The sequence below is a fragment of the Metarhizium robertsii genome (genome assembly GCF_000187425.2).
Source record: "Metarhizium robertsii ARSEF 23 chromosome Unknown MAA_Scf_2, whole genome shotgun sequence".
Classification (NCBI taxonomy): Eukaryota; Fungi; Ascomycota; class Sordariomycetes; order Hypocreales; family Clavicipitaceae; genus Metarhizium; species Metarhizium robertsii.
In genome coordinates, this window is record NW_011942160.1 from 2290330 (window position 1) to 2316196 (window position 25867).

Genomic DNA, 25867 nt, shown 5'->3' on the forward strand with positions numbered 1-25867 from the left:
GGGGGGGGGACGCCTTGCCGTCGTAGCCTGCTCCCACGCCTTGGCCGTTGATGACGCTCTCCCACTCGAGGAGGTTTTCGTCGCTAATGGGGCCGAGCCGCTCGATGCCCTTCTCGTCGCTCTGCTCCTTGCGCCATGTGTCCATCTCCTTGAGGAGGCGCTTGGTTGCGGTTTTCGCGGAGCCGCCGCCAGGGCCGCTAGCTGTGCTGGACCGGCTGGGCGATTGGGTGCGCGGCATGCTTCGTTTTTTGCTGCGGCGGCGTCGGTGTGCGGGTGTCTGCGGTTGATGCTTTGTGCTTGGATGTGTGGCATGTGGTGATGGTTGATGGAGGTAGCAGGTAGTTGCATGTCTAGTGAGGTCGAGTCGGTTGAACAACTTTAGGTACATTTGGCCCAAGGGTTTTTGGGGTCGTGAGGCAGCTGATTGGAGGAGAGGGGGAGCTTGGACAGGGATTCGCGGGCAGAGCCGAGGCTGCGAGTGGCTGCCGACGGGAGAGGGATTGACGGAGCTGTTCTCCGTCCTCCGGAGCTACCTAGGTACCTAGGCATACTCCGTACACGGTAGGTTCAATTGATATTGACGTCGACTTGGTCGTTGTGTCGTGGCGATGGACCGACGGGCCGCAACCAACACGGGGGTCGCGTAACCTGTTATTTCTTCCACTCTCTTATTTTGCTGCGTTTGTACTCCAGACTCGGCTTCATCTGTCATGGCCGCACTTGTCCACTGCTTCTTGCATTCACAGGTATCCATCGCCCTCGCATGGGATAGCTTGTGACGACATACACCCAGGCACCACACATTGCAGTTTATGCGTTCAATTACAAGTATTCTCAGGATTAGGTATCATGCGGACATACGCCACCGATTATTTGCTTACTTCTTCTTCTTCTTCCCTGCAACCTGCTTCCGCTTCACTGGCGACGATGACTTCTTCTTACTCCTTACACGTTCAGGCGACTCCTCCACGACTATTGTCGAATTCCGACCCCTTTCCCTGGTCTTACTAACTGGTTCCCGAATCGGCGGCTGCACACGACCATCACTGTTACTGTCCTCGCTGTTTGAGCTGTGGGCGTCACTGGTGTCCCCGCCGTAGCTGGTTCGCCTGGACCCGTGGCTGCTCCTAGCTGCGGGGGGGTTCACCGTGCTCCGACGTTGGTCATGCATGACCTCGGAAGGTCCCGACGCATGCCGTCTCGAAGAAGCAGCTGCAGCGCCCGGGGGGTATGGCGCGTGCGGACCTGCTGTTTGATATTGGAACGGATCAAGGTGAGTATCCCGGAGAGAGCCCACTGATGAGCGTGGTCGGGAGGAGCTGTATTCGTACTCGTCGCGCGCACGGCTGGGCAGCCGTTGCGATGAGCTTGTCCCAGAGCGAGGTCGTGAACGAGACGCAGAAGGAGGCGGGAAGTATCCCATGGGTGGGTATCCTTGTCGGTCACGACCATCTGCCGGTAGGTCGCCGCCTGCTATTTGCCGCGGAAGGGAATCCTGTCTTGGGGGAAACTCCATTGATGCCGGCAGTGACGATTTCTTTTTGCGCGAGACCGGTCCGAACTGTGTCAGTGGCACGGCTATCCGCTGCTCCGACTTCTTCTTTCGATCACTCCCGCCTCCCGAGTGGCGCTGCTTCTTGCGTCTCGCTCGCTCCTCCTCTTCCATACGTTTCCGTCGCTGTGCAAGAGCCTCAAGTTCTTCCTTTCTTAGATGAACATCGGTCTGGCCAGCGGCTTGAGCCTGGTTTATTCGTTGCATCGCCGACTGAACCAGGACCTCTTCCCTCTCTTCCGGACTCAAGCCCGACAAATCGAGATAGTCGCTGTCCTCACTATCCTCACTATCATCCGAGTCACCCTCACTATCACTCTCGTCCGAAGTCGCATCGCTGTCATCTTCCGAAGCGCCAAACTGTCGGCGGCGAAACGTGCCACTGTCCCGATCACCCAAATCCACACCCGTAAATTGAAGAGAATCGCTCACAAAACGAGTGCCTCGCCGCATGGCCAACCCACCGCCTTGTACATCCGTTTCGTCCCCTTCGGTCCCCAGCTCTTCCACCCTAGAGCTATAGTGCGCAGCATCCCCATCAGTTTTCCTCCGCCCGCGCCTCGATGGTCTTCCCCATTGGGGCGCAAATTTGGGAGCTCGCGGCCGACCACCTAGACCGCCTCCCCTGAAAAAGCCTCATCGATGGGCTTGTCCAGAAGTGAAGCGTGACCAAGAATAGTCACGCCGGTAGCGCCGATCAGCCAAAGCAGGGTCGAGAATGGCGAGGCAATCAGACCCAAGGGGACGGCGACGATGAGAAGGCCCGTGTACAGCTGCGAGGAAGTGGCACGGAAAGTGCCAATTTCAAGATCGCGGCCGTCCAGGCGTCCAATGAACCACATACCGACTACCACGAGGATGATATCGAACAAGAGGAGCCAGTTGGTCAGAAGAGCGTACAGGCTCAGCATGCAGAAGACGACGGCATAGTTGCTGGAGAAGTGGCTCAAGTTGTAATTGACGCGCGACTGCATCTCGCTAAAGTTGGCGGGCTTGGAGAGTCGCTTGAAGTCGAGAAACTCAGAGATGGGCCGCAGGTTGGAGAAGCGACCAGTCAAAGGGCCAGAGGTGAGGCCTGAGAAGCGGTCTCCCAAGTTCAGACGCGACGTCAGAGCGTCGAGGGGGATCTGAATGCGAGCCATTGTGACGTGATGGATGGTGTGGCTGAAAGTCTGTATGAATAAAGAGGTTCGACGAGTTGCCAACGAGCCGAGAGTTGGAATAAATATGAAGGTATTTCGCTGGGGCCTAGATGTCACTGTCCAAAGGCGACGTCAGCCAGAGCTCCACCCCTATCGTAAAGGATTCAGTTTGAGACGTAATGCCCAAGTCGCGACGAGTTGCCGCAAGAGTACTCGGTACACAGCTGCCCGTCTCAGAGGCCAGAAGAGGGTGCTTGGTATTTCAAAATCAAGAACAGGAACAGAAACAGGAACACGCGAAGAGTCTGATTCGCTGAAGGGGTGCAGAGATCCTCGAGACAAGGGAGATGGATGGGTGAGATTTGCAACATACCAAGGGATTTTAGGGCGGCAAGGGAGCACCTGGTAACTTAGGTAGTCTAGCTGGAGAAACAAAGGCAGCTGTCGCAAAGCACGCAGACAGGTAGTATGGTCGGCCGGTGAGAGTCGGAGTAAGATGAGGATGGTTGAAGTCCAACACTTTTTTTTTCGATCCCTGTGAAATAATGAAATAATGGTGGACGTTGGTCACTTGTACTTGTCAGGGGCAAGAATGCAAGAAGTTGGCTGCTAAAGTTCGCGGGCAAGGCGACAACGGGTCATTCGCCGCGCCCCTGGCACGAGCACGGCGCCCAGCGTGCGGTGTACCGGAGACTTGTCCTATTTGCAGCGATTTGACTGGCTGGTGCTTCGCTACCTGCCCGGCGGGAGCCCACTGTGACAGCGTCCCCACCGTTTAGTCAGCAGCTGGCGACAGCTGCGCGAGTGGCTTGTGTACTTGAGCACCGAGGGTCTCCGTGCCTGAGAGCAAAGTCAGCGCAGCCCGAGTCGTGCAATGTCTGGTTGGCCAAAGCCAATTGCAGCAAGACAGGAACACAGGTCGTTGGCCAGTGACGACGGCCTCAAACCGTGACCTCTGGCGGAACGGGTTTCGACATACCTTGAGCTCAAACTGGCCCAGCCAGGCAGATGGCAGTGCACAGGCCGACCAGCAGCTGAAGTGCTCAAGGCTCCAGCGTTCTCAGCGAGGGATGGACGGAGTACTGGGTACCTGGCAACCTGGGCACCGGAACACCCACCTGGGAAGGTAATCCTGCTGACTTCCTTCCGATGGCAAAGTCCTAAATCTCGCACAAGACGCACAAGAAAGACCACATCCTTCCGTCCCCAGAGTGTGCAGAAGAAAGAATGAAGGAGGAGAATTGAAACTCAACCTCCTAGCAGTCCGGAGAAGATGGCAATTGCCAGAGACCAAGCTTTTTTTTCCTTCTGTTCGCGCTCTGCTCCGCACGCCGACACAGGCCAGTCAACAGCCAGACGCTTAATCCACCCAGCGTCCACTCTTCATGCACGCTGCAAGCTGCCACCCGCTCGAGCACGGCGACCGTCACCGCCTCCAATTGACATTGACCAAGTGCCCTTTGGCATAAACGCAAACCAGCACTAGCAGCAGCCTTCATGGTCTACTGGTTTTACTTGGGCTCTCGTGTCCGACCCAATGTCATGCAAGCTGGCCATTACAAAGAGCACGGTAAGCTACATCTTGGAACAATCCATGTGGACGCGAGATCAAAAGCAGGTCGTCGAGTGCCTGCATGCCTGCCTGATGGAACGAACAAGTCCCTCCTCGCTTCTCCCATACGTACATACCTAGGCAGTTCTGTATTAACAAACAGAAATATCAACCCTTGCTTCCCTGTCTCTGGGACTCCGCCTTTCGGATATGGTAGGCAAGATCCGCCTTCACCAGCAGAAAACGTACCATGAGGGCAGAGAGGGAGAAAGGTTAATCTTAGCTGATACTACACATGCCTACTAGCTACCCGGTAATTCACACATCCATCACAAAGCCCATACACGCCTTCTCATTGCAAAGGCCAGGATCCTAGGTAGGGATCTAGTGACATCATCTGAGACCAGCTTTTACGCGGAGCAGCTCGATGCCCAAACAATGCCCTCAAGACTGCTGTCCAACCAAGAACACATCAATTGGTGCTTCGTACTCCGTAAGAGACTTGCCATTGGGCTCGGCGACACAGGACATGATTATTGAGCCGAGGACAACGGTCCCCCCGGTAATAGTACTGGTACGTACGGAGTACACATGTACTATGTGGAGATGACCCCAGCTCTGCATGGATATCGCGGGACTCGACGATTCTCGATTTCGTCAACTTTTACCACCTCTGGCGTTGTATACATGGCTCATCACATGGTCGGGAAACTCGGGTATTGTGTTGCTATTGAAACAGAGTACTCGTACATGCTGCCCTACACCACATATTAACATGTTGAAAATGACCGGAAAATACTCCCGTGCATGGCAACCCGTCCTCCCGCTCAGAAACCAACAACGCAGAGGCGGGGGTATATGAGAAATGCACAACGGCGTGACCACCACCAAGGAATCAGTCAATACAGACCATTAAAAAAAGTAACACATCAAGTAGGCCTGTGCCTTGTAGTCTACACCTCAAAAAAGTAGTCCTCGTCAAGTCCTGCTCGGCTGGGCACCACTCCAGCGCCTGGAGGTGGCCCCTCAAACGTCGAGTCCATGCGGACGTTGAGCAACCGAATCTTCAGGCCGTACTCGCTCACCAAGTTGATCAGCTTGCTTGTCTCCGCAGTGATTGGAGCCTGGTTGAGCAGCATGAGCAAGCCGTCGAGCCATTCCGACGCTAGGCTGTGGCTGGTAGGCCACAATGTCAACATGGGGTATTCGTCAGTTTCGCCGTGCTCGTTGACTTCGCCGGCATACATGGTGATCTTGGTGGTGGTTTTGGAATGGCTGGCCAAATTTTGTACCGTGGAGCCACTTGCGTGGCTTCTCCTGTCGTCCGTTGCAGACACGTTGGAGCCCACGGAGCTGACGGTGCCCAAGTCCATCTTGTTGGTCAGCACGTCCAGGCCTGGATCCTGGGCCATTTGCTCCTCAAAGTCTGCGTAATGCAAGTACCGGCGGTTGTGTGATAGCTTGGCGAAACGCCACGGCGAGACGGCCTTGGCATCTTCTGCATCTTCCCGGCCCTTGTTGTGAGATGCCGGCTTGCAGAACCACGAGCCCTGCAGAAGGCACCGCACCCGCTGCTCCTTGACGAATTGCAGAGCCTCCTGCTTGAGCGTCTCGCGCACTTGGTACAGGTGTTGGCCCCATGTGTCGTCGAAGGAAAGCTCCAGCAGCTCCATCTGCAGCTCTCGAAGCTGCGCAATATCGTACTCCAGAATGTCGTCCTCCACCTCGAGAATATCCTTTGTCCGGGACGCTCGACCAACGACCTGTTCAATGAGGATACGGACGAGCTCTGCCACCTTTTCAAAGTCATCCGACTCGGCACCAGTGGCCTTCCATATGCGCAGGAAACCCAATAAGCCGGCCGCGTGTAAACGAGACCACTGCAACAGCAATGGCCGGAATAATCTATCGTGGTCCTTCCCTTCCAAACCCTGATATCCCTTGCTGTCCTCCATTTCGACCCCATCGACCTCGAAATGATGATACAAGATGATGGTTACAGCTAAGCTGGCCCTTGCAATCGGGCATCTTTCTTGAAGGGGCCTTGTAGCTTGTTCAAGCAACAGCTTTTGAAACCCGTCTTCGTGCTTCCGGACATAGTCTGTGAGGTCCATCATGCCCAGATACCCCGTAGTATCAAACTCATGCGCGGGACTCTCCGTTTCGAAGCCAAGCCGCCTCCACTTCTCGGGGTTGTGCTTTCGGCCATCCTTCTTGCCGCCTTCTGCAGCGTCGTCTTTGGAATGTCCATTGACGGCGCGTTCTGGCGCGCTGGCCAGATGGATTCCCTTCAATGCTCGTCTATGGTCTGGCCGGTCCAGGTCAACAACAACCTCCCGCCACTTCCGCAGCAGCACCTTTGTGAGCGATTGGAATTCCAATACCGGATGCGCCAGGTCTTGTATTGAGGAGCTCTGCATGAGCTGGTGCACGGCCTTGATGAGACCCAAATCCTGCAGGCACTTTACCAACTTTGCCCAATCCTCGCCACCGCTCCCTGTGCTGCCGTTTGTGCTAGAGTATGTAGACCCGTTCGAGATGGAGTCGCGGATGAGGGCATTGATGAGCATGAGGGCATTTGCGCACAGCGCATGGTCAGCACTTTGTAGCTGCTGGATAACCAATTCGAAGAACTGCGGGTAGACAGCAACAGCTGGCTTGAGGGCGCGGAATCCAAACGAGCCCGGTGTCGACCCAACGGGGCTGGGACTCGCGGGCGGACTGGACTGAGAATGGCTGACGAGGGCAACGAGAATCGACATGGCTCCACGGAGGATATTAACCAGCGGATTAATGACAATGAGCTCGACGACGTGTTCCACAAAGGCGCTTGCGGACGGCCCCTCGAAGATGTCCCAACCCATGTCGACTTCCAGGAGGCGCGTGAGGCTCTGCAGCGAGTAAGCCAATGTGTTGCCTCCAGATTCCATGATCAGGCCGCGCAGCACGACAAGACCACCAGACGATATGAAGACGTCGGCAAAAGAAGGGTCGTTGATGGAGGTCTGGAGTTTGAAGACTGCCATCTTGCGCGCGGCATCTTCGTCGCTGGACAACCGCGCCAGAAGCGCAGGAATGTCGGCTTGATCCATGGCGAGCGAATCCCACCACGGCGAATGGCTTGTAAACGTCGGGTTCGTATATCGAGCACTGGTGGTATACGGGAGCAATAATTTCAACGGTAGGCTATGATTGCTGTTTGGGGTGCAAGTTCTCGATTCTCAACCGGTATGATGTGATGGTGTCCGTCCTCGGTAGAGCATCCTTTGTGATGGTAGCTAGAGGCAGAACCGAGGACTCTCGCACGGCACCGTCGCAGGTGAAATCCAACCCACCCCCTTTGTGGCGGCGGTGGTGATGCTGCCAGGCTGGTGTTTTGTTTCGTTTGGGTTTACTTGGACAAGTTATATCAATTACCCGTGAGCGACTAAGTGGACGAGCCACTTATGCAAAAAAGTGACCTTCACCACGGCAATTAAGGGGAAGCAATCGCATTGAGGCAGAAGAGGTCCCGCCGCACCGACCCCGACAGTTGGATTGACCCCAGTTGCCCAGCTGGAAATGATGTCCGCTGGGCGCGCCGCAAGTCAAGACAGTAGCCGCGTCAATTCGCCAACCCGGGACCGTCAGTAATGCCAGCTGCACCGCCACAGAATCATCCAGACAACATTACAAATCAGCCACGCACGTGACACAGCCTGCGTGGCGCAAGGCTGCTCCCAATCCCCAAAGTCATTCGGTATTCTGTACCTCAAGAGCCATCTCCATCACCAAGCTTCACAAGTTCAACACCCAGCATCCCAAACACATTTCCCCCCCAAACCGTCGCCCAACCCATCGGGGGATCCTCACTTCAACAATGGCCAACTTTCTAGCCTCAATCTTTGGCACCGAGCTTGACAAAGTCAACTGCTCCTTCTACTTTGTACGTCCCTCGACCCCATTCATTCCCTTAACCATCACCAGTCGCCAAAAAAAAAACCAAAAAACCGAAGCCCAAGATGTACTGACACTCCATCCCCAGAAAATCGGCGCCTGCCGCCACGGCGACCGCTGCTCCCGCAAACACGTCAAGCCGTCGTACTCGCAGACGATCCTCATGCCAAACCTCTACCAGAACCCGGCGTACGACCCCAAGAACCGGATGAACCCGTCGCAGCTGCAGAACCACTTCGACGCCTTCTACGAAGACATTTGGTGCGAGCTCTGCAAATACGGCGAGCTAGAGGAACTAGTCGTCTGTGACAACAACAATGACCGTACGTATATGAGCGGGCCCCTCCCTCCCCCAATGGCGCGCCGAATGGTTTCGCAAACATCTCACAACAGAATGGAAGAAGCAAGATATGCTAACAAAAAAGACAGACCTCATCGGCAACGTCTACGCGCGCTTCAAATACGAGGAATCCGCGCAAAAGGCCTGCGACGAGCTCAACTCCCGCTGGTACGCCGGCCGCCCCATCTACTGCGAGCTCAGCCCCGTCACCGACTTCCGCGAGGCCTGCTGCCGCCTCAACTCGGGCGAGGGCTGCGTCCGCGGCGGCTTCTGCAACTTTATTCACCGCAAGAACCCGAGCGAGGAGCTGGACCGCGACTTGACCCTTAGCACCAAGAAGTGGTTGAAACTGAGGGGTCGGGACGAGCGGAGTATGAGCAGGTCGCCTACGCCAGAGGCGTCCAAAAGACGATAAATCTTGAACCACGATTTATTTTTTTATTCAATTTTTTTTTTCGTTTGCCATTGGTTTCATGTGGCAACTTGAAGGGTTAAAGGGGATTGTTATGATGGCTTCACCAGGGCAAAAACTGTACTACATATATTGGCGTTAAAAAAGGACGGGTATATATATTCCAGGGTTGTTTATCTGAATTGATATCACGCTGACGATTTCTTGTCATGTACCTCCACAAGATCAATCCAATCGGAAGTTTCCCGACAAGGCTAAATAGTATTTATTTCTCTTGTCGTGCCGGTGTTGAAGCCTCTTCGTGTGTTCCCCTCGTTATCGTGCACGCTGCGGCCCACGCCTTCATGCTTGTCAGGGCACTTTCGCAATCATGCACGACACCCTATTTTATCGTCATGTAGCCTGTTCTAAGACTCCTTCGCGTCCGCGATACGCTCGGAATGCGCCCCAGTCATTATTTTTATTCTGTAGACCAAAAGAAAAAGCCAAGAACGCCCTAACCCATGTATTCAATAGCCGTGGTAGTAATCAAGACGTATGAGCATCTCTAAGGCTTATCGCCGGCGGCTGGTAAATCCTTCTTCATGTCGTCGGCAAAATCGATTAGTGCGCCCTCTGCCGGGTTTCCCGTCGAGTTTAGCAAATTCTCAATCTCAGTAGACTTATTGTTTGTTATTGGCTGTGTAGGCGGGTCATCACCACCAATGTCAATAAGGTCACCTGCCACGCCATTCTTTTCCGCTTGACCGTTCGCTTCCTTTCGAGGTGGGATGGCGAAGTCGCCATCCAGTTTTTGCCCATCAACTACGGGGTAGATAGACAAGAACTGTTTAGTTTGCTCTTCGGGGGACGCCGTAGGGTCTCTGCTCCGTGTTAGCGCTGGGTTACAAGCGAGTGTTTTCCTTTGTTCTGCTTACACTGGAGTATGGATGATCCATTCGAGATCATCCCCAACACCATCGCCAGGCTTGACCCGTCGGAACAAACGCGGATGCCAATCAACGCCATCTTGTGCTCTGGCAGCGGCTTCCTCCCGTTGCCTGTCCTCGATCTTGGTCTTTGCATCAGTAGCTACTTCGTGATTCTTCTCTTTGACAGCCTTTGCAGTTGAAGCCCAAAGTTTCTGTGATTCTCGCTCCTCCTGCTCAGCCAAGGGTCGAACTTTTGGTGAGCTTGGCTTAGACGTCATGGCGTTGAAGAACATGTCCTTATGCCCGGTCTTGTTGCAGTGATTGTTAGCAGGTTTAGTGCGTTTGGAGCTATCCCGCTGGTAGGACTTGCCTGCACATCCTTGATGAACATCTCATCACTCCAGAGTCCTGACAGTTCATAAAGAACCTCGCCGGTGCTTTCCCGCTTGATAACTCCGCCAATTGCGTTGTATGTACCACTGACCCAGCCCTTCACCTTGAACTCGATGTCCGCGGTCAGGTCCAGTTCTGGACATCGTACAAAGCTATGATCACCGAGCTCATACTTCATCTTTCCAAACAGAATACCGCGAGCATACATGTTTGGCTGGGTCAAAATGCTAAAAGCTCTTTGTTAATGGTCCAATCTCAACATGGCAGCCGCGTCATGACTAACTATTGCTCTCCAATTGCTTTGTTCTTCCCTCTATTCAAGAAGCTCAGGTATGCGACACCCTCCATCATGCTAGCAGCAGAGTTGCCGAGGAATCTGCTCCTCGGCTTCAAGGTACCGTCGATTCGAATGTGATAGTCCGGGGCCATGTAGAAGTAGCTCGACTTTGGAGGATGGTGCGATGTTTGCTCGGAAATGTAGTATGCTCGCTTGTTGTTCCCGAGCTCCCAGTAACAGGTAAAGATTTCGCCAAGAATAGGGTTGAGTGGCTTCTTGACACCTCTGATGGCCTGGTTAGCGATACGATGTCTCTTCAACGATAAGCGCCGCGGGGTCGCGGGGTAACTGACGGGGGTCGGATATGCCATCCACTGAGGTAAAACTTGACAACGGAAACAAAGCGCTCGACAGGATCGTCTATTTCGGGTATTTGAAGAAGCATTTCCGGGTGGCACATGAAGCTGCGTATGCCGGTTAGCAAGAGTCGGGCAAACAAAATAGCGACGACATTGGTCGCAGCTCGTCAGAGCCACCACGGGGCAGCCCGGGCACACACATACTTGGTTATTCTTTCCAGCATGCTTCGAGGCTCGAGGATAAAAGTAGGCAAGACGACCCTACTAAGATCGGCGCCAGGTCGCAACTGTGAGATGATGTGGGACAGAACTACGTTGTGCCTGGTTAGCTAAACAGTTTGGCGCGGGAAAGCCTGCCAAGTAGACGAGGCGCGAAGACTGGCAGCCGAGCTTGGCAGGGTTCCAAGTTGAGGATCGAGAGGATCGCGATGATGGCCTTACCATTGCCCTGATCAGGCTCCATGACCTGGGTGTCTTGATCGTTATCGCCGACCCTAGTCTCATCGGAGGAGGAATGGCCGCTACCTTCGGGTTGCGAGCGCCAGTTAGAAAACATGGCGGTCTGGCAGGTGAGAAGTAAAACCAAAGAACAAAGGGACAAGAAACACAAAGACGGATGACCAAGAAGTCTAAAGCAGGGTGGCACTGTGGAAACGTGTTGCGCGAGTATTGAGGGTCTTGTCTGTGGTGATGCCAAGGGCGCTGCTTGGTTTTGGGTCAGAGACTCGGGCGCACTGGAGGTGGCCAGCTTAAGAAGGCACGGCCAGGCGCCACTAGGCAAGTGCGAGTGAGACCTGAATGTTGGGTCCGGGAAAGCAAAGCTAGAGGTAAGACGGAGGCGGAGGGCGGGGGATCGACTGGTGAGCGAAACAAACAATGAAAGACGACTTGGGGAAAAAAACAGACAGGCAGAGAGCGCGAGAAAAATAAATGGCTTAAGTTTTTTTTTATTTAGTTTTTTTTTTTTAAAAAAAAAAAAAAACAGCACCCAGAAACCATGCGCAAGCCTAGCATGAGCGGCAGCACAGGCAACATTGAAGGCGGCAGGACGGAATGGGAGCAGAAGCTGGATTGGGACATGCAACGCTGGAAACAGACGACTCACTAGCAGCAGTTGAGGCGCGACGTCGGCCTGGCACCGAAACCAGGCCCCCCAAGCCACTCAGGACCATGACGACAGACGAAGGCAGACAAAGCCGAGACGAGAGGAAAAGGCCGGCGGCGGCGGCGGCGTCGTGGATTCGTGGAGCTTTGGCGGCGGATGTTGCCAGACGGACAAGCTCGAGCTCGAGCTTGCAGTTACTATTATGTTGTGGCTGCTCCCGTAGGTCCCGGATCAATCAGCCAGATCAAAGATGGTCGGCGTTCCAGATTCTGTTGGCCGCAGGGGAATGCGCCTTTCTGCGTGTCTCGCCGATGTATTTTGTGTCGTCCAGAGCGCCTGGATCCCCAAACAACCGGAATGATCAAAGTGCTCAAAGAGGTGCCGTTTGCTCCCCCAAAGTCTCTGTCCGAGGCAACTCTCAAAGCCGTGCGGTTTGTGTTCGATGCAGGGCAACTCGGGAGGCACCACGAGGGCCAGTCCACCACGTCAACTAACTAGTATTGTGGGTGGCAAATAAGCAGGGCCAAGTCCAAAATGTCGAAACGTCACCGCCCGATCCGCGAGATACGCCTCGTGTTCTTGGCCGCCCCCGAGATCCGTGCAACTCGCTACACGTGTATTCCTCTTGGCTGGTCTGAAGAAGACCAAGATGTCAACGAGTCCAACAATGTCCTTCTCAATTGTGGCTTGGGCGTGGGCCAAGAGGCACGCTTGTCTGTTCTCCGTACTTGAATTGAGTACGGGCGTATCCCGAGCTTCCCCAGTTATGAATCTCGCCGTGGCCACGTGTGAAGGCCGTTTGGCTAAAGCCTGGCTGAACAATGCAAAGTATGTAGTATACACAAGGAACAGGGAGCCGTGGGACAGAATGCTAGGATAGCACGAGTTGCGTCACTACCTGCTTCTAAGTAAGTAGACACGGAGCAAGTAGGTCGGTCTGGTTCATGTGTAAATGGCGGGCTTGCGGATGGGCACTAGGAGGTGGTAAGCGTAAACAAGGACGATGGTGTCTAGAGTCAACACATTAATGCGGTATACAAGGCGTGCGAGGGTAATAAAGGGGAGGAGAGAGAGGAGAAGAATGGACACCAGGCACGAGGCCGGAAAAGAAAACAGGTCAACCCGGTGCCGGCAGCTGAAGTGGTGGACTCAACTGGTCAATGGATCGGTCCGGCCTGGTGGACTCGATAGACACAAGCTCAGCGGGCAGCTACTGCATTTGCGGGTTTAGCGTTTGCCGACCCTTGCGGATCAATTGATGTTTCAATGTTTCAATGTTAGCACCACATGCACCCACACGGCGTCTAGTTAAGTCAAGTTACCCCACGCGTGCAGCAACTTGACCACCTTGGGCCCTCCCCTCATCGACGAAGCCATGCTCTCCGTATCACACATACACAGCTCAGTCAGCCATGTCACACTTGCAATACCTACCTAGGTAACTACCACCAAAATGGCTCCCGACCTCACGACGTCCATGACTGACTGGTCTGTGATTCTCGCGCAGCTTCACAGATGAATGGCCAGGCAGGCCCTATTCCGCCGCCGCATGACATTACATTACACTTCTACGGAGTACGGAGTACTGGTCTCCAAAGTTCCATGCAACACGGGAATACAAGCACCATGGATCATATTGGGACGCTGGTGACATTTCAACGCACACGCCCGCCACCTCGTCGCTAGTCCGTCGTCACCTCTTCTGCCAGTCTCCAAAAACACGGCAAATGCGAAGCTACCCCAAGTTCAGTGGCGGCCCCAAGCGCATCGTGATGCCGTGCTGGACCGGGGTTTCGGGAATGCCAGACAAACGCTTGCACATGTCTAGTCCTCCGGGTTGGCCAGGACAACTGAGGGGTTGACTCTATCATCAGCCAAAGCTAACTCGAAAGGATCTCGTAGAACAACGACGCTGTTGTCGTTAGTTTCTCTCTCGTTCGTCCGTGCTCCTCCGTACCCCAGTCTCAACACCGAGCCTTCTTTTCTTCACCCGCCACAACGACACCTCATTAGTGGGGGCGGGGTTTGTTTGCCCATGCCTAGGCCTGATTTGACTGATTAAACGACATCGACGTCAACATTTCAATTCGACGATCGTCAGAACTTGTCCGGGGAAGAAGCTACGGACTACTTGGGCTGGTGTAACGTCTCACCACCCGACATTGAATGCCCGTCCGCCAGTGCACGACATTTTGCAGCCAGATTGACTCCAAGGGCTCCCGCTTCTTTCCATGTCCCCTGTTGCGTCCCGATGGATCTGGCCCATCCTCGGAATACGGCAGATTGCAATAGGCCTGGTGACGGCTGCCCATTGTTCCCTGTCATGTATGTATGTACATAGATGCTTCGCCCTCATGCAGCCAAAATCTCTAGTGCCTTGTCCAATGTCCACGGTTCAGTGAACACTTGATTGCCTTCTGCCAACCTGAGATGACTACCACCATCAAGCCCCTCTTCCAACCCTTCTTCAAAGACCCTCGCAGCCTGCCTTCCATTTCCGTTCAGACCTCGTTCTGCCAAATCAACCAACCAGATGGCCTCGAGTGCTTCTTCCGCGAATAGAAACACTGCCACCCTTGCCTCTATTGCACCCCGAAAACCCCCGTGTTTTTGTTGAGATGCAGCCCAGTTCCGCTGACCGACCCAGGGCCTAATCTTCATCCTACAACCTTACTGTACCACATTGATATTGTCTGGGCCGGCCTTGGCTCTTGGTCCAAGATCGATGCTCCGGAATGAGCCAATTTCCCACTTGTGTGAATGCCGTACTGCGACAGCATAAGCCACTACACGTTTTCCAGAGACCGACTTGGTCATCACCTCTATAACCTCTACAGTCTGGCTGAGGGAATGGAATGGCCTTTGACACGGATATCTTTGTGTCGCATGTCCATCAACAGTCCCTGCCACTACTACTTTCCTGAGGTTGCGTGCAACCATTATGCACCTCCGGATTAAACCTGGCCAGGGTAATAATAAACACCCATATCCCAAAACCCCGGCACAGCACAAGTCAAAACCTTACTCCGTACTTGTGGTGGTATTTTTCAACAGACCCCTTGCCCCATTGGTTACAATCGGTGTACAGAAAAAAAATTGTGTATTGGAATAATGTAACGGCTGTCGTTGTTCAAATGCTCCGCTTCAACGCCTCGCTGGCCCGACTGTCTCGAACATGATGAGCAGTCAAGTGGGCCTATGCTGATTTGTTCTCAAATCTAGTTATTCGTCCATCCTTTGGGAAATCAACACTAGGTATTCGTGCAAACTCTCACCCTCTCGTCTAAGTAGCTGCTGCCTGCGCTAGAAGGGTGCCTCTTCGCAGATCATGTTAATTTATGCGTCTCTCTTGGCGATACTCGTCATTTGTTAAATAGTGATTCTTCACTTTGGTTTGCTTAGCTTGCTCAGTATGTAGCTGAAGGAGGTGTCATTCCTTCACCTCAATCGAGATGAGATTCTCGATGACCCTTTGGGGGTAGCAGGCAGGCATTTGCAAAGTAGGTCTCGATCTGCATACTAGTGTAAGTGCCATGCCTATGCCATAATGCACACATCTCCAATATCCGTGCTTACCTGCTTCGTTCTCGAACATGATAGAAATGTCATCATGTTCACCAGGGAGATCTGGTAGATCGAGACAAACAAAGGCCATGTCATCATAGTCCGAATCCTTGTCTGCGGATAGCTGTGGTAAAGGGAACTTGGCGTCGACAAACCTGAGCCCGGCTTTGCTTCCTCGTTGAAAGGTTTCGTAAACATCCGTGCCCTTGAGCACAAAGTTCATACAGTGGCCGTGCTGGAAGTCCTCGAAGAACGCCAGCAGCTGAAGTTGTTTATCTTCTAATTTCACCACTTGGATTCTTGAAAGGCCCGCTTCCCACTTTTTGTGAATGGGAACGACCATACGTCTTCTTGAGATGGCAAAAGTCGCTGCAATGGCGTCAAATATGACTTCAAATCCAGTCATTGCGGTTTGGAATTCGTGAAGATCCTTCAAATTATTGAACTCGTATGAGCGAATAGTTTGGTTTGCTTTAAGGAGTTGCAGAGCATCTGCCAGGTTTGTAGGAAGTTCCTTTGACACTTGCGCCTCTGAGACCGACATGGTGATATCCTGCTGCGGCTGGCGGAGAACACGTAATAGACATGTATTTGATACCTCGAGCCGCATTCGCAGCTCGCCGGGGGCGACGTTCACTCTGTCCGCAACCGTGCCGTTCTGGTACTCCAGAATAATTTTGAGCTTGTCTGCCAGAACTGTAGGCGGCAGGTCCCCGTTAAAGCTGAACTCGTCGTTGACCACTCTGGCGGCTTTCCAAGGCATGCGACTGAAAGGCATGATACCAGTCGGCTCACGCAGGTTTTGCGATATCATAAAGCTCTTGAGAGGCGCATCAGACATGATTCTCTCGTCATGATTCAGCGCCGTCCCTGTCAAAAGGGAGTGGAACTTGACTCTTTCCTTCTCATCGCTAAACACAAACACCATTCGTCCCTTTTGCCGCCCATTAACAAACCTGACCGACAATGCCGGGGCGTCTCCTTCGGCTCTGAAGAAGCCGAATTGGACAGGTAGCGGCGGGGGAAAGTTATGCTGAACACCGCTGGTGGCTCTGGTACGAGGTCCCGTCACTACTGCAATTCGAAACCCACAATGCCAACTCCGTGGACCTGCCGGGCCATTTTCCTTGTATATCTTCTCAAACAAGGCTACGTCGCACTGCGGTACGGCTTCTCTGGGGAAAACGCGTGACTGAGGGTCTGCATCGAGGTATTGGAAAGAGCGCAGGTTGTTTCGGAATACGACAAGCTCATCGCTTCGAGGGCGCAAAGTCGATTGCACTTTTGATCCAAAATCGTACATGTTCCAGAGGGTCCTGTAGTCATTCTGGTTTAATTGCACAACCAACAAGAAGCCTCGAGGCATTCGAACTTCTACAGCGCAAGTATTATTCTGCCATCGAAGGTCTTCCCAGACTGGTCCAACATTCTTATTTTCCTGGATGGCCAACTGCACACATCCGTTTTGACTAGCAATGATAAACACGAGCCCTGCACTCTTTTGAGGTCGGACCATGGAAAGAATGCACGGCAAATAGATTCTTTGAGATTCTCGTCCTTGTTCCATCAGAAATGCATCTGCCATAACACGACCATAGCTGAAGTGCTCGACGGTGTCACCCAGAGGGAAAGCTTCGAGAAGTTGCAATGTAGACACTGGGTGTTGCGTCGCAGTCAAGCCAGATGACCAGTTTCCGGATAAAAGGGCATTCAAATCTTGGCTGAGGGAAGGGTACTCAAGCCATATCGATTTGTCAATGGTCTGAGGCAGAAACGGCTCCTCTGGGGGGAGGAAGCCATTTCGCTTCATGGACTGTGACAGCTTTCTCAGTGCCGAGACCAGGCTTTGTGATACTCCAGTGATCTCTGCATCTGGGGCAAGCCGGTGTCCATCCATAATTTCCGGTATCGCCTCCCGGCAAAGCCAATAGCCCTTGGCCAGGTTTGAGTAGGCTTGTTGCCTGTCCAGCTCATTCTGCATCTGGGACTGGGGAGAATTTGGGCGTTCTCGGACGGCTGATTCCAAGCCCATCCTGCCTTTCAGGAACCACCATATGGCTGCGCGTGCGCAATCTTTCGGAGCACAAGTCAAAAGCGGCTGTATCGTTTCGGCATGTAGCCTAAAGAGCTCAAACAGGTGTTTTGTGCCCGTGACAAAGGCGTTCAGGGCATCATCTTCTCCAGCCGAGACAACAGCATCCTGTAGCCTAATCGACGCTGATCTCGCAGCCATTGGTGGCGGGTGGCCAAGAGGCGGGCCAGGCGAAGACCCTCCAGTCAGAGCGCCGTTTTGTGATGCAGCGCTAGGTTGGCGGACTGGGAGGCTTGTTTGGGACGGGTTGGACAGTTGGTATGCGCTAGAAGTATTTGAAGCTATGGAGGCGGCAGGACTGTAATCCAAAGCAGGCTTCTTCTTCATCTGCGTTTCGGGTGATGATGGATATCGGCGGGGCGAGTCGGGAGAGTCGTCCACATTCGATACCGCAGGTCGAGTGCCGTCCTCCCAATCGTTCTGAGACGTCGAACTCGCCGTTCTAGCAGCAAGTGCAAACGCCTTGCCCTCTGCCTCACGCATTTGAGCTTGGTGTATTTCGATGAAAGATCTCCGCTGATCGTCGCGCCTTGCGGATGTTTCAAGAAATCTGGCCGACGCAGTTCCTCCAGGCACCAAGGTGTTGCCGGTCCCCTGGTCGTTGGCACCCGGTGGCACGAGTGACGTATTTCGCTCCTCCTTTTCTGGTCCGTAAATAGACGAATAGCCCGTCTGAGTCCTTTGAAGCGGTTTGGGCTGGAAATCGTCGCTCCCTGCTCCCGGAAACCCCACCGGTCCTCCTGCCGGCCCTCGGAGACCTCCTGCTGGTGGTGCCGCTGGGCCGAGCCTTGGAGATCGATGGACTGGTGGCGGCGGCGGCCTCGCCCTCTTGTTCCTTGCAATCTCAGCGGTAGGTATATCGGACTCGTCACCGCCCTCGCCGATTATCTCTGGGTATGAATCGGCAAAACGTACGGTCATGCCCTTCTTATTTGGTCGGGGGCTTATCCTCGGCGATTTCGACTCCATCTTTCCCGGGGCCATGGGGCGGTTCTGTTGAGCCTGTTGATTGACGGCCAAGGCCTGTGGATATCGTGATATGGTGGTGTCGAGCTTCGCAAGCTTGGGCAACGACGGCGGCGGTGGTGGGGGCGGATGGGTGACTTCGAGATTATCAGCAGAGCTGTGTAGGAAGGCGTCCAACGCGGCAGGAGAATTGTCTTGTGATTTCTTGTCCTTGCCAAAGAGCTTGCCCATGAAGCGTCCCCTGCGGGACGACCGCCCCTCATCGACAGATGGTGGCTCGCTCTCCATGGTGTGGACGCTGGAGTTGGGGAGTGTCTCATTGACATGGAGAGTTGAGGAGCGTCGCTATGCTTGGAGGACCGTTCGTCCACCAGGTCCCGACGACACCAACGAGAACCGAAGGGGCTTATAAGCCCTCTGCGCCTTTGCAACTGTGGTTTGCGAGATGTGAATGGGAGACACGGACAAAGATGGGAGAGAGAGAGTGTGTGTGTGCGTGTGTGCGTGTGCGTGTGTGTCTGGTCGATGTGTTAACTCAATGGAGCACAAGGCATGCCAATGCTGGGGCTAGCGATAGGTACTGGTAGGTGGTCTTTGTATGTACTCCGTACGGAGTACTAGCACCAGCAATGTGGGGGAGTGGTCGAGCACCAGACCGTTGACCTGAGTGTCTGGCCCGGTGTGTTCAATGTTGGACGTGCCCAGTGACAACAGAGGCCTGCGGGGAGCTTGGTGCTGATGCCTGACGCTGGAATAGACTGAATCGTGCCCCCTACAGCACAGTGCCGTGCCCTCCACAGGAAGGCTGGCGAAAGCCGCGGTGCCGCAGCGAAGCCAGGGGTCCGGCACCTTGGTGAGCAAGGGTCTCGATTTCTGGGCGGCACCCCCAAAATAGACGTTGGTGGACACGTGGATGGCGGTGGAAATGGCTGCGCGTGTGGGAGTCGTTTGAAAGACGCATGCGGCCTGGACGGGCGGAAGGCTTGACAAGAGGTTGGAAAGAAAACTGAAAGCAGAAGCGAACAGATGACAGCGGGTTGTCGGGAGCAAAATGTCGTCAGCAGCGGCCGGGATACCAAGACAGGACGCAAGGGGTTCAGGGAATGGGAGAAATGGGAAATGGGCCGATCGTCACGGCCAGCAAGTTGCCTGAGGCTTGACGATGGTGAAGTGTGCGCATGTGCTCGGGTGTGATGAAGGACGTGGTGCGGGCCCGTCTCATACACCAGTTGACGCTTTCGAGGCGTTCCACGACATTGTAGATGGCCAAGCAACCGGAACCAAATGCATGTACGCGGTACTCCGTACCTCGCCAACAATCTGTGTGCAGGCCTGCAGTCAGGTACTCCAGTACATCATTGCCGGCTCCAGCGCCACGGCTGAAGTGAACACACTGAGGCCGCCCCTGAGACATCAGGCTCCACTGCGGACATGCGGGCCCTGGGGTGGCGCCAAAGCCTAACGTCATAAACTTCTGTCAAGTTTGCAAGACAATAGGACTGGACACTGGAGCACTACGGAGTACGTACGTATTAAAGCGCTGGTCTAGTATGTGTACGGAGTAGTCTGTTATAGCCTCGTCGTACAATGCCATTGAACAGGCCGGAATGATGAACGAAATACACCAGACTTATTTCAAGACGACGGCCAGGGAAAAGGTGGCCAGGGCTCCATGTCACAGGCCAGCGTTGACCTGGGAAGTGTCAAGTACTGTCGACTTGGTGTAACTTCCAAATTGTCTGCTCAAACGGCAGTAATTTATGTTTGCTACCAATAGGAAATGGGAAATAGGACCGTACTCTGTGTCATTGGCCTCACAGCCTTCGGCAGAGATGGCGGATTTCCATCACCCGAGCGCATCAATGATTGCGCTTTGATGCCAGGCGCTTTAAGCTGCCGAGCACATGGCCTGACAAGAGCACTAGGCCTCCTTAAGCGATGCTGTCGACGCTTGTTCCGATCCAGTCTATTTTAAGCCGCGGCCCGCTGCTTCAGACTTGACGGCACACCAGCACCAACATTGCATGCACCGGCGGCGCTTGAGACTCAGATGATGGCATGCTGGGCCCCGTTGCTCTTGTGATGGGCACTGATGGCAAGGCTGGCGACCCTGGACCTGGTGTCTCGACATCAAGACGCCTTGCCGAGCCTCGTACCCATCCCTTGAGCTTGGCGCGCCTTCCTGGGAGAAGGGCCAGCAATTTTCGCGCCGTCTACGGTACTCGTACTAGGACTAGTACTCCGTACTCCGTTAATACAAGTAGGTAAAGTACGTACGGAGTACTCGACTCGATGCTGGTCATGTTAAGGCTGCAGGGTGGCCGCTCGCTTGGCTCCACAGCAACCTCCATGTCGCGCAATGCTGATGCCAGCCCTGGTCATCGCCTTATGCATTTAGGGCTGCGATATAATAATACAGCTCTTAATGGCTCTGGTCCAATAAGCGCGCTACTCCGTACGGGCGGCTGGTTCTCAATACGAGGACCTGTCATTCCGTAGTCGATGTCTCATTCCAAAAACTGGGGCCGTAAATAAATAGCATTGCTCGGCCTCGTATTGAGTTGACTTTAATTGCCGCCAGAATTCAGTGACAAGCGAGCTTTCAAGCCAGGTTGAAATATTTACACGGACAGCCAAGAGTACGTATATTTATCAAACCACATTCAGGTTGACATTACTCTTAATGTACTATTTTAGGATTTAATTACCCTTACAAACAGTTATCCAGGAGCTTTACAGTGGCGAGGACTCACACAAGAGGTTACGTTACAGCGTCTTGATAGTAGAAGAGGCGGAGGTCTTGGAGAGCAAGACAATGAGGGTGGACTCTTGGGGAATGCGGACAAGGGCAAACCTCGCTGATGTACGTTATGTGTGGCCATTTCGAGTTTTCGGAGCGAGTCACTGGCAATAAGTGCATGTAGGTTTGAGCTGTAATATGTAAAGCTTCAATGTTGCTTCCACGAAGTCGGTAGCTAAGGATATCGCGAGATAGCGTTAGTTGGCGTGCCGCGATCAATCACTAATCTGATTAGCGTGTCTGTCGCGTCACGATGCGCGTACAGACGGTGTATTCTTTGGTCCCTTTCTTTCTTTCTTTTTTTTTTTTCTTTTGGCTTGGTACAGTACTACAGCCTAACTGTGAGGGACAACGCGAGGGTCTACGATGAAGGCACAAGAGCTCATCATGATGCAACTTGACAAGTGTGTGTTGCAAGAGAGTTAGTAAAAGAGAAAAAACTTGATCATGATAAAGAGGAAAAGAGCTACGTAGCTAGAAGGAGCCGGTGTAGCAACAATGACATGGTGCCTCACACGTGACTGTGTGAGCACTAACACTAACGCTGTATTTCCAGATGTCATACTCCGTACTCGTATTATCATTTGTCATGAAAATAAAACAAGAAACACTTGGTATATCAGTGTATCCTTCTTGGTGGGTAAATATATTCTGTCATAGACCATACAACCTACAAGGCGCCTAGGTGCCTACCTAGGTACTTAGCCAGGAAAAGCAACACTTCATCTCCGTACATAGGACTCCGTATTCCGTACGGAGTACTCCGTACTTCATTACTCTGGGTCCTTCCTTCGGCGTCTGGCCCCACCGTACGGCGTAGCCAGCAAATTTCGATTGACCCACAGCTCATGGAAAGTGCTTGTCGATAAGAGAGCCCTGCTTAGTAACCGCTGATATCCGCAATGGACCGTGGATGCTTCACTTTGGCCCGTTTTGGCGATGCGACAAGTCCAAAACCTCTTGTCCTCTCCGGCCACACTAGACATGTAGATTTGCCTCCTTGGGGCATGGTTCTTACGCTTCTGAGGAGAATGATGGCTACTGAAGTCAAGAAAGTCCCCATTCCCCGCCGGGGAGTTGATTATCGAGGGAAGATTGTCCTTGCGCCGATGGTGCGCTCGGGCGAATTGCCATCGAGGCTGCTGGCACTTCACTATGGAGCGGATCTCGTTTGGGGTAAGCATGGTTGCCGCTTATCAAATTACAAGTACTGCGACAAGAAAAAGAGAGGCATCTAACATGGAGTTCCCCAGGCCCGGAAACCATTGATCGCGCCATGATTGGGACGACTCGACAATTCAACCAAGATACAAGGACTATCGAATGGACCCGAATGTCCTCCCAGGGCCACAAGGAACCACCGCCAGACGCCAAAGAAAGCATAATCTACAGAGTCTTCCCGGAAAAAGAAGCAAACAAACTCATCTTTCAAATTGGCACCGCCGACCCCGACCGCGCCGTCGAAGCCGCCCGCCTTGTCGCTGCAGACGTCGCAGGCATCGATGTCAACGCGGGTTGCCCCAAGCCCTTCAGCACCAGCGGCGGCATGGGTGCAGCCCTCCTACGGACGCCAGATAAACTCGTTGCGATCCTTGAGGCCCTGGTCAAAAATATCACACCCGAGTTCGACATCGGCATCAGCGTCAAGATCCGTATCCTCGAGACACCCGCTGAGACGGAAGCCCTCGTCAGACGACTCGTCGCCACTGGCATCACCGGCTTGACTGTTCACTGCCGAACTACTCCCATGAGACCCAGGGAGCGTGCTATTCGCGACCAGCTGCGCATGGTCGCAAATATATGCCACGAAGCAGGCATCGCGTGCATCATGAACGGTGATGTTGAAAACCGCGACCAGGGAATTAAGCTGGCAGGGGAGTATGGCGCCGATGGAGCCATGATCGCCGTTGCTGCTGAAAAGAACCCCAGCTGTTTTCGGAGCGAGGCAGACGGCGGCCTGTTGGGTTGGGAGCCCGTCGTGGAGCAGTACATCAAGTACGCCATGGAAATCAGCAATCGGTTCAGCAATACCAAGTATCTCCTGGCGCAAATGATTCCCGGAAAGGCAAACCCCTACAAGTCTGTGCAGCAGTCCAAGTCCTACACAGAAGTTTGCAATGCTTTGGGGCTCGAGCACCTCCTCGAGAAGGCGCAGGATTGCGATGTGCAGAGGGGGCTGGACAAGCCAAAGGAGAAGCTGACAAAAAAGGCCAGGAAAAATGCTAGTGCTTTGGCTGCGGGCGGGCAAATGGTTGAGGCGAGAGCGCAGAGCCACCATCGCAAAACGCTGTCGGAGCGAAATGTCGGTTCCAAGGCTGCACCTGAGCCGGCACCCGTTGCAACTGCGGTTTAACGCTTCTTAAATGAGGAACATGGACTAATCGTGTCGCGGATATGCGGCACAGCATCAATGGAGTTTGGGGGTTGGATTCAAGGCGGCATACGGGGCGGTCTACTTTACGCATGGGAACAGCGTCATTCATTGTTTAAGGACTTGAAGGAAGGAATATTCAATTTCTTTCAAATGGGCATATATACCTAGATAGAAATAGATCTGGCAAATTCATGACTAAACTCGGTGTAGAAGACAATCAAACATCATCATCACCATTGCGAATGTCGGTGAGTGAATGCGTAGAAACAAAGCAAATTTCAGTGTTTGTTCAAGTCATCTCTTCTCTATTTTGATGGTACAAGTCGGTGGTAGCGGTCTCCATCAGTCCACCTTTTATTTACCCGTGTCTATTTTCCTTGCTTCACCCAGCCCTCTACTGCTTCCCTGGCGTCCGTGACCTTGTCATCCACATACTGTACACCGACCTGACTATGTACCTTTGCAAAGCTAATGCCCCTCTTAAGACCCTCCCGAATATTGACATGCGTCTCCGCGACAGCCGGGAACCGTTGCTCATACTTCCAGGACAAATCAGAGATATTCCTCATGGTCACGGGCAAGACTGTCCATCCGGCGCCAACACCAAACGCCAGCGGCACGGTGCTCCTCAGCAAGATGTTGCGGTTGCGCGTGAGGATGCTGCCGGCCATGGCTGCGACCAGCACGTAGATGGTGCCGGGCATGAGCTTCTCGCCGGACTCGCGGGAGGGTGCGAGCGAGGCAATCGTGTTGGTGAAGGACTGCTCGAGGTTGAAGGCAGAGTCCATGGTCTCGTTGACCTTGTTTTCGGTGCAGACGGCGAAGCGGTACAGGGCCATGCGGGCTTTGCCGATTTGGACGGCGAGGCGGTCCGTCGGCGAGGGGCCTCGCGGCTTCTTCTCCTTCTTGGGCTCTTCTTGGGCGGGAGGCTGTGAGAATTGGAGAGCCTTGATGGGAGCGGCTGGGGCGGGTGCGTCATTTGCGGACGGGGCGTCGAGGTCATCGTAGATTGGTTTTTTCTGTTGTTCAATTAGTCTTTTGAGCTCTCTCTTCGGCGACTAGATGGTGCGTTGATGCTCTACGGACCTTGTCCACAGGTCCTTCGGCCAGGACAGTCGCAGGGGCGAAAGCCAATCCACCGAGCGCTATTGTGGCCAACGGCGCTAGGGAGCGCTGGAAGCAATTGTTAGCAACCCTGGTCGGTGACTGGGAAGGTCTTGAAGCGTTCTCACCCGTTGCATCAGCACTCTTGCAGCCATTGTCTGTTCAATTGGCCAACCGTCAAGCGGTGTTCAGAGTTGTCGTCAGATGCGGCTATGCTTTGTCGAAACGGCCCGTAGCGGAGCACTTTCCTGGATCCTCCGAGGACTGGCACGTGACTGGGAAAGACGTCACTTCCGCTCCCGGAAAGAAAGCTTCAACCCAGGGAGAGCGGATGCAGGCCTTCAGATGGCATGCCGCCTATTGACAGGCGCGGCAAATTGAATTCAAACGAACCAGATGATGAAAATATTATTGATGCCGCATACAGAGACATATCCGAAAATGATGTCTAGTACAGCATGATACGCTACGCGGATGGGCGGGTGAGCTCACTTGAGCTGAGGTCCAATAAAGCAAGTAGAGTCACACGGCAATTCTTCAGCCTGCATAGCATAATTTATTCAGTTACTAAAGGGGCCAACAATAAAGATTCTGCCTCGTGCATAAATGGCTAGCAGATGATTTGCGCCACAGAAAGAATCCATACATATGTATGCCTCAATTCGCGCTGGATAAATTGCAACCCTGGTTGGTCTTTAGCCAGGACATGCATGCCTGGCCGTGGTCAGCGGCCGGTTGGTGCATGTGGTGGATTCTCTACGCCCATGAAATTCCCAAAACGACGTTGCCGAGAGCGATCGCCGGCCAGCAGACGGGAGTTGTGTCGGTAAGTCGGCGAGAGTTTGCTCCATCAAATATTGTCAAATTTGCAACGATTATAGTAAAAATAATACATAAATTAGAATACTACGCATTATTTGCCCTCTACGTCTCCCATGCATCCATTCCACAGCTTACCATGGCATATGTATCTCACGTGAAAACCCAT

General features: G+C 53.5%; 9 protein-coding genes across 9 annotated transcripts in view; 2 read left to right on the top strand and 7 right to left on the bottom strand.

Annotated features, from left to right (window-relative positions):
• MAA_10815 (uncharacterized protein) overlaps window positions 1-238 on the bottom strand; it is a gene marked incomplete at both ends in the record, with an annotated part of 742 nt that extends 504 nt beyond the window's left edge. Inside the window, one exon of the mRNA XM_011412734.1 lies at window positions 38-238. Within this exon, the coding sequence (XP_011411036.1) occupies window positions 38-238 (201 nt within the window). The remainder of the gene's footprint in view (window positions 1-37) is intronic.
• Window positions 239-877: 639 nt separating this feature from the next.
• Window positions 878-2005, bottom strand: MAA_05736 (prenylated Rab acceptor 1; the record flags this gene model as incomplete). Its single annotated transcript, XM_007823734.2, has 1 exon — window positions 878-2005. The coding sequence occupies one exon, from the start codon at window positions 2003-2005 to the stop codon at window positions 878-880; it is 1128 nt and encodes a 375-aa protein (XP_007821925.2).
• Window positions 2006-2163: 158 nt separating this feature from the next.
• MAA_10816 (uncharacterized protein) lies at window positions 2164-2694 on the bottom strand (the record flags this gene model as incomplete). The annotated part of the gene is made up of 1 exon (XM_011412735.1): window positions 2164-2694. One exon carries the CDS (start codon window positions 2692-2694, stop codon window positions 2164-2166), a length of 531 nt encoding a protein of 176 aa, XP_011411037.1.
• A 2505-nt stretch (window positions 2695-5199) lies between these two features.
• MAA_05735 (ELMO/CED-12 family protein) lies at window positions 5200-7338 on the bottom strand (the record flags this gene model as incomplete). Its single annotated transcript, XM_007823733.1, has 1 exon — window positions 5200-7338. The coding sequence occupies one exon, from the start codon at window positions 7336-7338 to the stop codon at window positions 5200-5202; it is 2139 nt and encodes a 712-aa protein (XP_007821924.1).
• Window positions 7339-8105: 767 nt separating this feature from the next.
• MAA_05734 (zinc finger domain-containing protein) lies at window positions 8106-8937 on the top strand (the record flags this gene model as incomplete). Its single annotated transcript, XM_007823732.1, has 3 exons — window positions 8106-8171; window positions 8271-8505; window positions 8612-8937. The coding sequence occupies 3 exons, from the start codon at window positions 8106-8108 to the stop codon at window positions 8935-8937; spliced, it is 627 nt and encodes a 208-aa protein (XP_007821923.1).
• A 544-nt stretch (window positions 8938-9481) lies between these two features.
• On the bottom strand, window positions 9482-10975 carry MAA_05733 (oxysterol-binding protein; the record flags this gene model as incomplete). Its single annotated transcript, XM_007823731.2, has 5 exons — window positions 9482-9797; window positions 9852-10153; window positions 10222-10465; window positions 10522-10800; window positions 10869-10975. 5 exons carry the CDS (start codon window positions 10973-10975, stop codon window positions 9482-9484), a joined length of 1248 nt encoding a protein of 415 aa, XP_007821922.2.
• Window positions 10976-15417: 4442 nt separating this feature from the next.
• Window positions 15418-18889, bottom strand: MAA_05732 (uncharacterized protein; the record flags this gene model as incomplete). Its single annotated transcript, XM_007823730.2, has 2 exons — window positions 15418-15491; window positions 15556-18889. The coding sequence occupies 2 exons, from the start codon at window positions 18887-18889 to the stop codon at window positions 15418-15420; spliced, it is 3408 nt and encodes a 1135-aa protein (XP_007821921.2).
• Window positions 18890-22303: 3414 nt separating this feature from the next.
• MAA_05731 (tRNA-dihydrouridine synthase) lies at window positions 22304-23754 on the top strand (the record flags this gene model as incomplete). The annotated part of the gene is made up of 2 exons (XM_007823729.1): window positions 22304-22577; window positions 22655-23754. The coding sequence occupies 2 exons, from the start codon at window positions 22304-22306 to the stop codon at window positions 23752-23754; spliced, it is 1374 nt and encodes a 457-aa protein (XP_007821920.1).
• A 389-nt stretch (window positions 23755-24143) lies between these two features.
• On the bottom strand, window positions 24144-25034 carry MAA_05730 (Apolipoprotein O; the record flags this gene model as incomplete). The annotated part of the gene is made up of 3 exons (XM_007823728.1): window positions 24144-24794; window positions 24862-24948; window positions 25008-25034. The coding sequence occupies 3 exons, from the start codon at window positions 25032-25034 to the stop codon at window positions 24144-24146; spliced, it is 765 nt and encodes a 254-aa protein (XP_007821919.1).
• Between the last annotated feature and the right edge of the window lie 833 nt (window positions 25035-25867).